The following is a 10,803-nucleotide window of genomic DNA, read 5'->3' on the forward strand; positions in this document are numbered from 1 at the left end:
GTCCCTGGAAGGTCCTCATCCTGAAGGTCATCGCGTTGTTGGTTCTGGTGTCCCCAGATGATCCTCACGCTGTTGGTCGTGGTTTTCTCCCGAAGGTCCTCTCGCTATGGTTCGTCGTGTGTCAGCGTCACCGTGCTCTATCATCGGTGTCCTGGGACTGTGTTGCACTGGAGAACTTGGTAGCCCATGACAGTCATTGCATTCAAGATCGTTCTTTGGCAGCTGTCACATGGATCATGTTTGTCTCGGTAGTTAAGGCATCGTGGATAATGGACTTTCCTTGGGGCGTTCACACTGTGGATCATGGGTATCCTGAATGTTCGAGTTCAAGGGAGATGCGGAGGGCATTCATGGGGATGTGCCTACGGAGATGTGTTTTTCGTGTAACCATTACAACGCTTCAGGGGTTTCGAGAAAGGTTTTCGGCCTAGTAACCTTGAGGGAGTATATTAATGTTGCTGGTTTGTGGAATATTAAATTGTATACATTTAAATTTTTGAAATTTGATATTAAGTTATCAGATCATAATATGCTTTAATAGGGTAGTTATTGCTCTGCAGAAAGTTCTCAAGACTATGAAATATATATTTCTTAGAAATGACAGTTTGCTGGGATTTTCCATAGTACAGTAAGTTAAAAGAAAAAGAACATATGAATGTTTTCCCCTCTTTGAAAATTGCAGCCTGCCCGAATGGAATGACCAGTTGGTTGTCCGGTGGTAAAAGTATGATAGTGCTTGGACATGATTCACGACTTGTAGTCCCTACTGTGGCAAAATAAGAAGACTTTCTTGGGACAGTCTATTGGTATTAAATGTCACGTGGGCTTGGACGTACAGTTGAGGAGGCATGGTGTCCTTTGACATCTTCAAGGTAGTATAGGTATGCATAAAAGAATTGTTCAAGTTTGAAAACCTCACCACCAAGAGGAAAATGAACTTCTTTCATTTCATAGGGATAAAAGTGATGACGTTTTATTTATAACAAATTCCTTTAAATTCTGTAAATTAAATTATCAATATGACAAAGGGTCCTGTGCTTCATTTTGTCTCTTGGATAAATAAGGGAGTTTATAAATAAGGGAGTTTATAAAGTTCGTTGAAGTAATTTTTGTTGACATCAAATATGATTTGCAGTTTATTACATAAGTCAGTCGTAAGTTTGTTGCAAGGGTAATCAGCTTAATTTGGTTATGATGAAGATGAGAAACTTATAAGTAGAAATAGGTGAATATTATTTTGATATATACAGTACTTTATACTCAATTGAAGAAGCTTTCACTAGCAGAGTGTAGTTTTACAAAAATGTAGGTATATCAGATGTGAAAGCCAGTTGTTACCCTTATATTTATTTATTTATTTTTTTGGAAATCTAGGCAAATCTTCCGAAGAACCAGTTATGAATAGTTACTCTTCGTAAGGAGTGTTGAGGCTAGATGGTGTGCTTCTATATTGATCTGTTCTGCCAGAATGACTACACAGAGTTCGAGCATTGTTACGAAAGAGTGGCTTGGCCAGGAGTTGAGGGCTTTGAAAGGAGTTGATTTGTCCATGGGGCTGGTCACGATTGCTGGAGGGACACAAGTTGTCCATGTATTGGCAGATCCTGCAAGTTGCTGAAAATCGTCGATGCTTGTAGTACTGAGGAAGACTTGTGGTGCTGCGAGAGTATCGTTGACAGTGAAGCACAACTTGAGTTTAAAGTTCCTTCTTTATCTTAATTGCTTTTACTGGATTATACATGATTAGTTACTTGATATAAGAGTTGATTATTAGGATTTGCTTTTGTTTTTTAATAGGAATGTAGCACAGACTTATAATATAGTAATTGCTTTGTTGGATTTATTTGGGAGTTTTTAAAATTCCGGTGGAATATAACTTGTATTATTATTATTGCAAGCAGCTGTAAGGATGTCGTGGGTGACACAGCAAAGAGAAGAGGATGTTGGATCGGAAGTCATTCACATAAAGATGTGAAAGGGAGAAATAGTGTGATTACCTCCGAAGCCTTCTTGGTTGGTCATTTTTGAAAGTCGTATAGGTTACTTAATAGTTAAGGTGCACGGCTGCTTGGAATCTCGTCTGCTAGTTTGTGAGACAAGTAAAATCCCCTCTCTGTATCATTCGAAGGAAGGCGGCTAGTTCATTTGAAAGTGTACTTCTGTAAGTATTGCTCTCTCTCTCTCTCTCTCTCTCTCTCTCTCTCTCTCTCTCTCTCTCTCTCTCTGTGTGTGCCAGGGTAGTTTTTTGTTTTAATGGGAAGAAAATTTAAAATTGTTATAGATGTGGTTTGCTCTTAATTCCCCAGATAGTAATATGTCTTGACAAAATGGTTGGCAGTTTTGGTGGTGTGGGGATTGTAGGAAAATCTGTCTGATTAATAAGGGAAAATTAAATGCTAATTGTCCTCTATGATGATTTTACAGGAGTCAAGCCTATTTTTGGACTATTTTATCGAATTATTTGGCATTTTCATGTTTCCAGTTCATTTACTGCAGTTAATATTTGTTATTTTTCTTGCAGTTTTAATCAGTTTTTTTCAAGTTTTTAAAGTGAAAATTACCCAATGCCCAAGAATAGTATGTTAAATTTGCAATGTGAGCTCTGAAAGTTTTCACATAATTCTTTGTTTTGTAATTTTTTCAAGTTTTTAAAGTGAAAATTACCCAATGCCCAAGAATAGTATGTTAAATTTGCAATGTGAGCTCTGAAAGTTTTCACATAATTCTTTGTTTTGTTAAAAGGGCCAGGTATGGATGGTGGTGGTCTGCAGAAGGGAAGTGTCCTTTTGAGAAGTCCAGTGCGAGTGGTGAAGGCCCTGTTGGTAATTGTTCAGGCAGCAGTCCCTTGGCGGAGTCTTGTGGTCAAGTCTGCCGGCAGGCTTAACAACATGGAATCAGTTGGTTATCCTTCAGAGGGGGCAGGCAGTATGCAGTCATGATGAAGACTGGTTGTGTGGTCCAGTGAAAGAAGCTCGTGGTCTGCAGTCCTGTATGAGTTTGGCAGTCTGTGGTCCTTTGGGAGTGGCCGGCTGTAGAAGTTCTGTGGAAGTCACTGGTGCTCGAGGGTTTGCGTTTCATAGTCCCGTGGGAGAGGTTGGCATTCGACGGCCCCGTGGGAGAGGTTGGCATTCGACGGCCCCGTGGGAGAGGTTGGCATTCGACGGCCCCGTGGGAGAGGTTGGCATTCGACGCCCCGTGGGAGAGGTTGGCAATACGACGGCCCCGTGGGAGAGGTTGGCAATCGACGGTCCCGTGGGAGAGGTTTGGCAATCGACGGTCCCATGGGAGAGGTTTGGCAATCGACAGTCCCGTGGGAGGAGGTTTGGCAATCGACGGTCCACATGGGAGAAGTTTGGCAATCGACGGTCACCATGGGAGAAGTTGGCAATCGACGGTCCCGTGGGAGAAGTTAACAATCAATCGTCGTGTGGGAGAGGGCATTAGACGGTCCCTTGGGAAAGGTTGGCATCGACGGTCCGTGTCTTTTTTGTTTTTTTTTTTTTTTTTTTTTTTTTTTTTTTTTTTTCTTCCGGAGGAGTTGGCATTCGACGGGGTCCCGTGGGGGAGGTTGGCATTCGACGGTCCCGTGGGAGAGGTTGGCATTCGACGTCCCGTGGGAGAGGTTGGCATTCGACGTTCCCACCGGTTGGGGAGGTCTTGGGCAATTCGAATGGTCCCGTGGGAGAGGTTGGCATTCGGCGGTCCCGTGGGAGAGGTTGGCATTCGGACGATCCCGTGGGGAGGAGGTTGGCATTCGACGATCCCATGGGAGAGGTTGGCATTCGACGTCCCTGGGATAGAAAGGTTTTTTTTTGGGCATTCGACGATCCCGTGGGAGAGGTTGGCATTCGACGATCGCGTGGTAAAGGTTGGCATTCGATGGTCCCGTGGGAGAGGTTACCAATCAACGGTCCCTGGGGAGAGGTTGGCAATCGACGGTCCCGTGGGAGAGGTTGGCAATCGACGGTCCCGTGGGAGAGGTTGACATTTGACAATCCCGTGGGAGAGTTTAACAATCAACGGTCGTGTGGGAGAGAGCATTAGAAGGTCCCTTGGGAAAGGTTGGCATTCGACGGTCCCGTACAAGAGGCTGGTAGTCAGCGGTCCTGTGGGAGTGGTTGGCATTCAACGATCCCGTGGGAGAGGTTGGCATTCGACGATCCCGTGGGAGAGGTTGGCAGTCAGCAGTCCTGTGGGAATGGTGGGCATTCAGCGGTCCCGTGGAAAGGTTGGCAGTCGGCGGTCCCGTGGGAGTGTTGGGCATTCAGCGGTCCCGTGGGAGAGGTTAACAATCAACGGTCGTGTGGGAGAGAGCATTCGACGGTCCCATAGAAGAGGCTAGTAGTCAGCGGTCCCGTGGGAGAGGTTGGCATTCAACGATCGCGTGGGAGAGGTTGGCATTCGACGATCCCATGGGAGAGGTTGGCAGTCAGCAGTCCTGTGGGAGAGGTGGGCATTCAGCGGTCCCGTGAGAGAGGTTGGCAGTCGGCGGTCCCGTGGGAGAGGTTGGCATTAGACGGTCCCTTCTGAGAGGTTGGCATCTGACGGTCCTGTGGGAGAGGTTGGCGTTCAACGTTCCCTCGGAAGAGGTTGCCTTCCGACGATCTATTGGGATTCAAAAGTCCTGTGGGAGAGGTTGGCAGTCGGCGGTCCTGTGGGAGAGGTTGGCGTTCGACGTTCCCTTGGAAGAGATTGGCATTCGACAGTCCCGTGGGAGAGGTTGGCAATCGACGGTCCCGTGGGAGAGGTTGGCAATCGACGGTCCCGTGGGAGAGGTTGGCAATCGACGGTCCCGTGGGAGAGGTTGGCAATCGATGGTCCCGTGGGAGAGTTTAACAATCAACGGTCGTGTGGGACAGAGCATTAACAGTCCCTTGGGAAAGGTTGGCATTCGACGGTCCCGTAGAAGAGGCTGGTAGTCAGCGGTCCCGTGGGAGAGGTTGGCATTTGACGATCCCGTGGGAGAGGTTGGCATTTGATGATCCCTTGGGAGAGGTTGGCAGTCAGCAGTCCTGTGGGAGTGGTGGGCATTCAGCGGTCCCGTGGGAGAGGTTGGCAGTCGGCGGTCCCATGGGAGAGGTTGGAATTCGACGGTCCCGTGTGAGTGTTGGGCATTCAGCGGTCCCGTGGGAGAGGTTGGCAGTCGGCGGTCCCGTGGGAGAGGTTGGCATTCGACGGTCCCGTGGGAGAGGTTAACAATCAACGGTCGTGTGGGAGAGAGCATTAGACGATCCCGTGGGAGAGGCTGGCATTCGACGGTCCCATAGAAGAGGCTAGTAGTCAGCGGTCCCGTGGGAGAGGTTGGCATTCGACGAGCCCGGGGAGAGGTGGCCCAGGTCGGCGCGGTCCTGTGGGAGAGGTTGGACAGGTTCGGCGTCTGTGGAGACGGTCGGCAAGTCAGCGGTCCTGTGGGAGAGGTCGGCAGTCCGAGCGGGGGGGTGGGCGAGAGGTTCCGGAGCAGTCCAGCGGTCCTGTGTGAGAGGTGGCGTTCAACGATCCCGTGAGAGAGTTTTGGCATTCGACGATTCCCGTGAGAGAGGTTGGGCAATCACAGTCCGTGGGAGAGGTTGGCATTTGACGGTTCGTGAGAGAGGTGGCAATCAACAGTCCCGTGGGAGAGGTTGGCAATCGACGGTCCGTGGGAGAGGTTGGCAATCGACGGTTCCGTGGGAGAGGTTGGCAATCGACGGTCCCGTGGGAGAGGTTGGCAATCGACGGTCCCGTGGGAGAGGTTGGCAATCGACGGTCCCGTGGGAGAGGTTGGCATTTGACGGTCCCGTGGGAGAGGTTAACAATCAACGGTCGTGTGGGAGAGAGCATTAGACGATCCCGTGGGAGAGGCTGGCATTCGACGGTCCCATAGAAGAGGCTAGTAGTCAGCGGTCCCGTGGGAGAGGTTGGCATTCGACGATCCCGTGGGAGAGGTTGGCATTCGACGATCCCGTGGGAGAGGTTGGCAACGACGTCCCGTGAGAGAGGTTGGCAATCGACGGTCCCGTGGGAGAGGTTGGCAATCGACGGTCCGTGAGAGTTGGCATTCGACGGTCCCGTGGGAGAGGTTGGCATTTGACGGTCCCGTGGGAGAGGTTAACAACAAGGTCGTGTGGGGAGAGAGCATTAGATGATCCCGTGGGAGAGGCTGGCATTCGACGGTCCCATAGAAGAGGCTAGTAGTCAGCGGTCCCGTGGGAGAGGTTGGCATTCGACGATCCCGTGGGAGAGGTTGGCATTCGACGATCGTGGGAGAGGTTGGCAGTCGGCGGTCCTGTGGGAGAGGTCGGCAGTCAGCGGTCCTGTGGGAGAGGTCGGCAGTCAGCGGTCCTGTGGGAGAGGTTGGTGTTCGATGATCCTGTGAGAGATTGGCATTCGACGATCCCGTGAGAGAGGTTGGCAATCAACAGTCCCGTGGGAGAGGTTGGCAATCGACGGTCCCGTGGGAGAGGTTGGCAATTGACGGTTCCGTGGGAGAGGTTGGCATTCAACGGCCCGTTCCCGTGGGGAGAGGGTGGTAGTTGCGGGTTCCTGTGGGAGAGGGTAGGCAATCGACGGGTCCTGTGGGGAGAGGTTGGCATTCAACGGTCCCGTGGGAGAGGTTGGTAGTTGGCGGTCCTGTGGGAGAGGTTGGCAATCGACGGTCCTGTGGGAGAGGTTGGCATTCAATGGTCCCATAGGAGAGGTTGGCATTCGACGTTCCCTTGGAAGAGGTTCCATCCGACGATCTATTGAGATGTTGGGATTCGACAATCCTATGGGAGAGGTTGGCAGTCTGCGGTCCTGTGGGAGAGGTTGGCGTTCAACGTTCCCTTGGAAGAGGTTGGCGTTCGACGTTCCCTTGGAAGAGGTTGTCATCCGACGATCTATTAAGAGAGGTTGGGATTCGACAGTCCTGTGGGAGAGGTTGGCAGTCTGCGGTCCTGTGGGAGAGGTTGGCGTTCGACGTTCCCTTGGAAGAGGTTGGCATTCGACGATCCCGTGGAAGAGGTTGGCATTCGACAATCCCGTGGGAGAGGTTGGCAATCGACGGTCCCGTGGGAGAGGTTGGCAATCGACTGTCCATGGGAGAGGTTGGCATTCGACGGTCCCGTGGGAGAGGTTAACAATCAACGGTCGTGTGGGAGAGAGCATTAGATGGTCCTTTGGGAAAGGTTGGCATTCTACGGTCCCGTGGGAGAGGTTGGCGTTCGACGTTCCCTTGAGAGAGGTTGGGATTAGACAGTCCTGTGGGAGAGGTTGGCAGTCGGCGGTCCTGTGGAAGAGGTTGGCAGTCGGCGGTCTCGTGGGAGAGGTTAGCATTCGATGATTCCGTGGGAGAGGTTGGCATTCGACAGTCCCATGGAGAGGTTGGCGTTCGACGTTCCCTTGGAAGAGGTTGGCGTTCGACGTTCCCTTGGAAGAGGTTGGCATTCAACAGTCCTGTGGGAGAGGTTGGCGTTCGACGTCCCCTTGGAAGAGGTTGGCATTCAACGTTCCCTTGGAAGAGGTTGGCATTCGACGTTCCCTTGGAAGAGGTTGGCATTCGACAGTCCCGTGGGAGAGATTGGCAGTCGGCGTTCCCGTGGGAGAGTTTGGTAGTTGGTGGTCAGTTGGCCCCGTAAAAGAAGCTGGTGGTCAGCCTACCTGCGGGAGAGGCTTGGGGATGGCATACTTATGGAAGAAGTTTTGGGTCCTTATACCTGTGGGAGAGGCTGGGGTCATCTGTTCCTGATGGAGAGGCTGGCAGTCGGCTGTTCCCGTTGAAAAGGCTGGCGGTTGGCTGTTCCCGTTGAAAAGGCTGGCGGTCGGCTGTTCCCGTTGAAGAGGCTGGCGGTCGGCCGTTCCCGTTGAAGAGGCTTGCTGGCAGTCAGCTGTTTCCCGTTGGAGAGACTGGTGGTCTTCTGTTCCCATTGAAGAGGCTGGCGGTCGGCTGTTTCCGTTGGAGAGGTTGGCGGTCGGCTGGAACGTTCCCGTTGAAGAGGCTGGCGGTCGGCTGTTCCCGTTGAAGAGGCTGGCGGTCGGCTGTTCCCGTTGAAGAGGCTGGCGGTCGGCTGTTCCCGTTGAAGAGGCTGGTGGTCGGCTGTTCCTGTTGAAGAGGCTGGCTGGCGGTCAGCTGTTTCCCGTTGGAGAGACGGGTGGTCTTCTGTTCCTGTTGAAGAGGCTGGAGGTCTTCTGTTCCCGTTGAAGAGGCTGGCGGTTGGCAGTCCCTTTGGAGAGCGAGCCTGGCAATCGGTGGTCACATGGGAGAGTCTGGCAGACGGCAGTCCCGTGGGAGGTGGCAACAGTTGATGGTTCTCAAGGAAGAAGGTGGCAGCTGGGAGTTCTCGTAGGATAGGCGGGCGGTCAGCATACCCTTGGGAGAGGCTGTGGATTGGCATATACCCTTGGGAGAGGCTGTGGATTGACAAATACCCTTAGGAGAGGCTGTGGATTGGCATATACCCTTAGGAGAGGCTGTGGATTGGCATATACCCTTGGGAGAGGCTGTGGATCGGCATATACCCTTGGGAGAGGCTGTGGATTGGCATACCCGTGGGAGAGGCTGTGGATCAGCGTACCCTTGGTAGAGGCTGGGGATCAGCATACACTTGGGAGAGGCTGTGAATCTGCATACCCTTGGGAGAGGCTGTGAATCTGCATACCCTTGGGAGAGGCTGTGAATCTGCATACCCTTGGGAGAGGCTGTGGATTGGCGTACCCTTGGGAGAGGCTGGGGATCAGCATACCCTTGGGAGAGGCTGTGAATCTGCATACCCTTGGGAGAGGCTGTGGATCAGCGTACCCTTGGATAGGCTGCCGGTCAGTGATTGTTGTGGGAAAGGCTGCTGGTCAGTAGTTCCCATGGGAGAGAGCCTGGCAGTCTGAGTCATGTAAGAGGGCCTGGTGGTTGGCGGAAGGCGGGCAAATGGCGGATACTGTGGAAGGGAAGACGCTGGCAGTCGACAGTTCCTGTAAGAGAGGCTGGCAGTTGGCAGTTGCTGTAAGAGGCTGGCAGTCAGCAGTTTCTGTAAGAGGCTGGCAGTCAGCCGATACTGTGGAAGGGAAGACGCTGGTGGTTGACAGTTCCTGTAGGAGAGACTGGCAGTCAGCAGTTCCTGTAGGAGAGGCTGGCAGTCGGCGGATACTGTGAAGGGAAGACGCTGGTGGTCGACAGTTCCTGGAGGAGAGGCTAGCAGTCAGCAGTTCCTGTAGGAGAGGCTGGCAGTCAGCCGATACTGTGGAAGGGAAGCGCTGGTGGTCGACAGTTCCTGTAGGAGAGGCTGGCAGTTGGCAGTTCCTGTAGGAGAGGCTGGCAGTCAGCAGTTCCTGTAGGAGAGGCTGGCAGTCAGCAGATACTGTGGAAGGGAAGACGCTGGTGGTTGGCAGTTCCTGTAGGAGAGGCTGGCAGTCAGCAGATACTGTGGAAGGGAAGACGCTGGTGGTTGGCAGTTCCTGTAGGAGAGACTGGCAGTCGGCAGTTACTGTGGAAGAAACTGTCTGTCATGTGATTCCCATTGGGGGAGGCTGGCGGTTGGCTCTTCCATGGGGAAGGCTTGCGATCAGAAAATGCCTCTTCAAGAAGTTGGTCCCATATGAGAGTAACGTTAAGGGTCTTGTGGGTGAGATTGGCATTCAGCGGTCCTATGGGAGAGGCTGGCCTTTGGCGATCCTGGGGAGAGGTGGGCGGGCAACAAACATGTGGGACATTAATTTGGGGGAGGCTAGTGGTTAGGGTTCCGTGGGAGAGGTTGGAGTTGGGCAGTCCCGTGGGAGAGGTTGGCAGTCGACGTTCCTGTGGGAGAAACCTCGTTATGCGTTGCAGTCCTATGGAAGAGGCTGTTTTCAACCGTAATCCTCGGGAACCTGTTGCTTGTTCTGGAGAGCCATGCAGTTGGTTTTTGTGAAGACCTTCTACTGTCGCTGAAAAGAGAAGTGCGTTGTGATGTCTACTGGTCCTGCAGCAACAGCTTTGTGGATGGTGATCCAATGGACAAGTCTTGTGTCTCTGGTTAGTATCATGGAAGGAATTATCTGGTGGAAGTCGAGTGGAAGAGAATCAGTTAGCGTGTGCATGTGGTCGTCCTGTTGAAGAAGTATTGTGTTAATTTATGCACATATCATTGTGTGGAAGAAGTGTGGTTGTGGTACTTTATTTTTTTTTTATAGTTATATCCACATGTGGACTGAATGTGTTATATGAGAAAGCTTTTGCATGAGCCAGTCTCCCATGTGATGTGGTAACTGTATTAAAATTGTTGTAGTTGATAAAGTTTTGTAAAGTTAATTAGTAAAGTTGTAACTTATTGGTAAAAATGTAAATGATAACCCCAGCAGTTAACATATTGCTGTTAGTTTCTAGTGTTGTATAGTTGTACATGAAGTGATCAAGCTGAAATTTGTGTAATACAGTTTTATTTATTCAATTGTTTTGTAGTAAAAAGACAAATTTGTTGTATTTTCAGGCGAATGAGATCTTCAGAGTTCTGGAGATAAGAGTTTAATAAAAAATAAATCAATGATGATGTATTTTTATAATAAAACCTCTTGTGCTGAAATGTGAAATTATGAAATAAATGATCCAACAATAATAATGTGTTAAGGTTTCCACTTTGCTGGTGAAGTTATAGTTTGACAATTCACGCAAAGGTAAGACCTTTGTTTTTTCTATGCAGTTGAAACCAGTACGAAGTATATCAGTGCAACAAATGAAAGTGTAGAAAATTGTGCAACTTTGTTACTTATGAATTTGACCACTGATTTTTTAGGTTAAGCCTGATATGAATTCTGTGATGTTCATTATACTGTTGTACTGCTCATATTTTCCCTAAGAATTTAACAAGTACCCAAGGC

At 50.6% G+C, this 10,803-nt stretch overlaps 1 protein-coding gene across 50 annotated transcripts; it reads left to right on the forward strand.

Annotated features, from left to right (window-relative positions):
- Nucleotides 1–994: 994 nt before the first annotated feature.
- On the forward strand, nt 995–10,470 carry LOC135205096 (uncharacterized). Of its 50 annotated transcripts, XM_064235425.1 has the most exons (15): nt 3,234–3,290; nt 3,352–3,461; nt 3,568–3,595; nt 3,747–3,774; nt 3,841–3,980; nt 4,478–4,803; nt 4,996–5,191; nt 5,676–5,759; nt 5,979–6,006; nt 6,249–6,276; nt 6,565–6,592; nt 6,677–6,841; nt 6,926–6,953; nt 7,314–7,368; nt 7,453–10,470. In XM_064235425.1, the coding sequence occupies exons 4-15, from the start codon at nt 3,766–3,768 to the stop codon at nt 7,593–7,595; spliced, it is 1,230 nt and encodes a 409-aa protein (XP_064091495.1). In that variant the 5' UTR covers nt 3,234–3,290; nt 3,352–3,461; nt 3,568–3,595; nt 3,747–3,765; the 3' UTR covers nt 7,596–10,470. The 50 variants fall into 50 exon arrangements, 15 of the variants coding, with proteins under 15 accessions (XP_064091502.1, XP_064091501.1, XP_064091504.1 ...); XM_064235430.1 differs by lacking the exon at nt 7,314–7,368; XM_064235426.1 differs by lacking the exon at nt 6,926–6,953 and having other exon boundaries at nt 7,341–7,396.
- The last annotated feature ends 333 nt before the right edge of the window (nt 10,471–10,803 follow it).

The sequence above is a fragment of the Macrobrachium nipponense genome, chromosome 48, assembly GCF_015104395.2.
Source record: "Macrobrachium nipponense isolate FS-2020 chromosome 48, ASM1510439v2, whole genome shotgun sequence".
NCBI lineage: Eukaryota > Metazoa > Arthropoda > Malacostraca > Decapoda > Palaemonidae > Macrobrachium > Macrobrachium nipponense.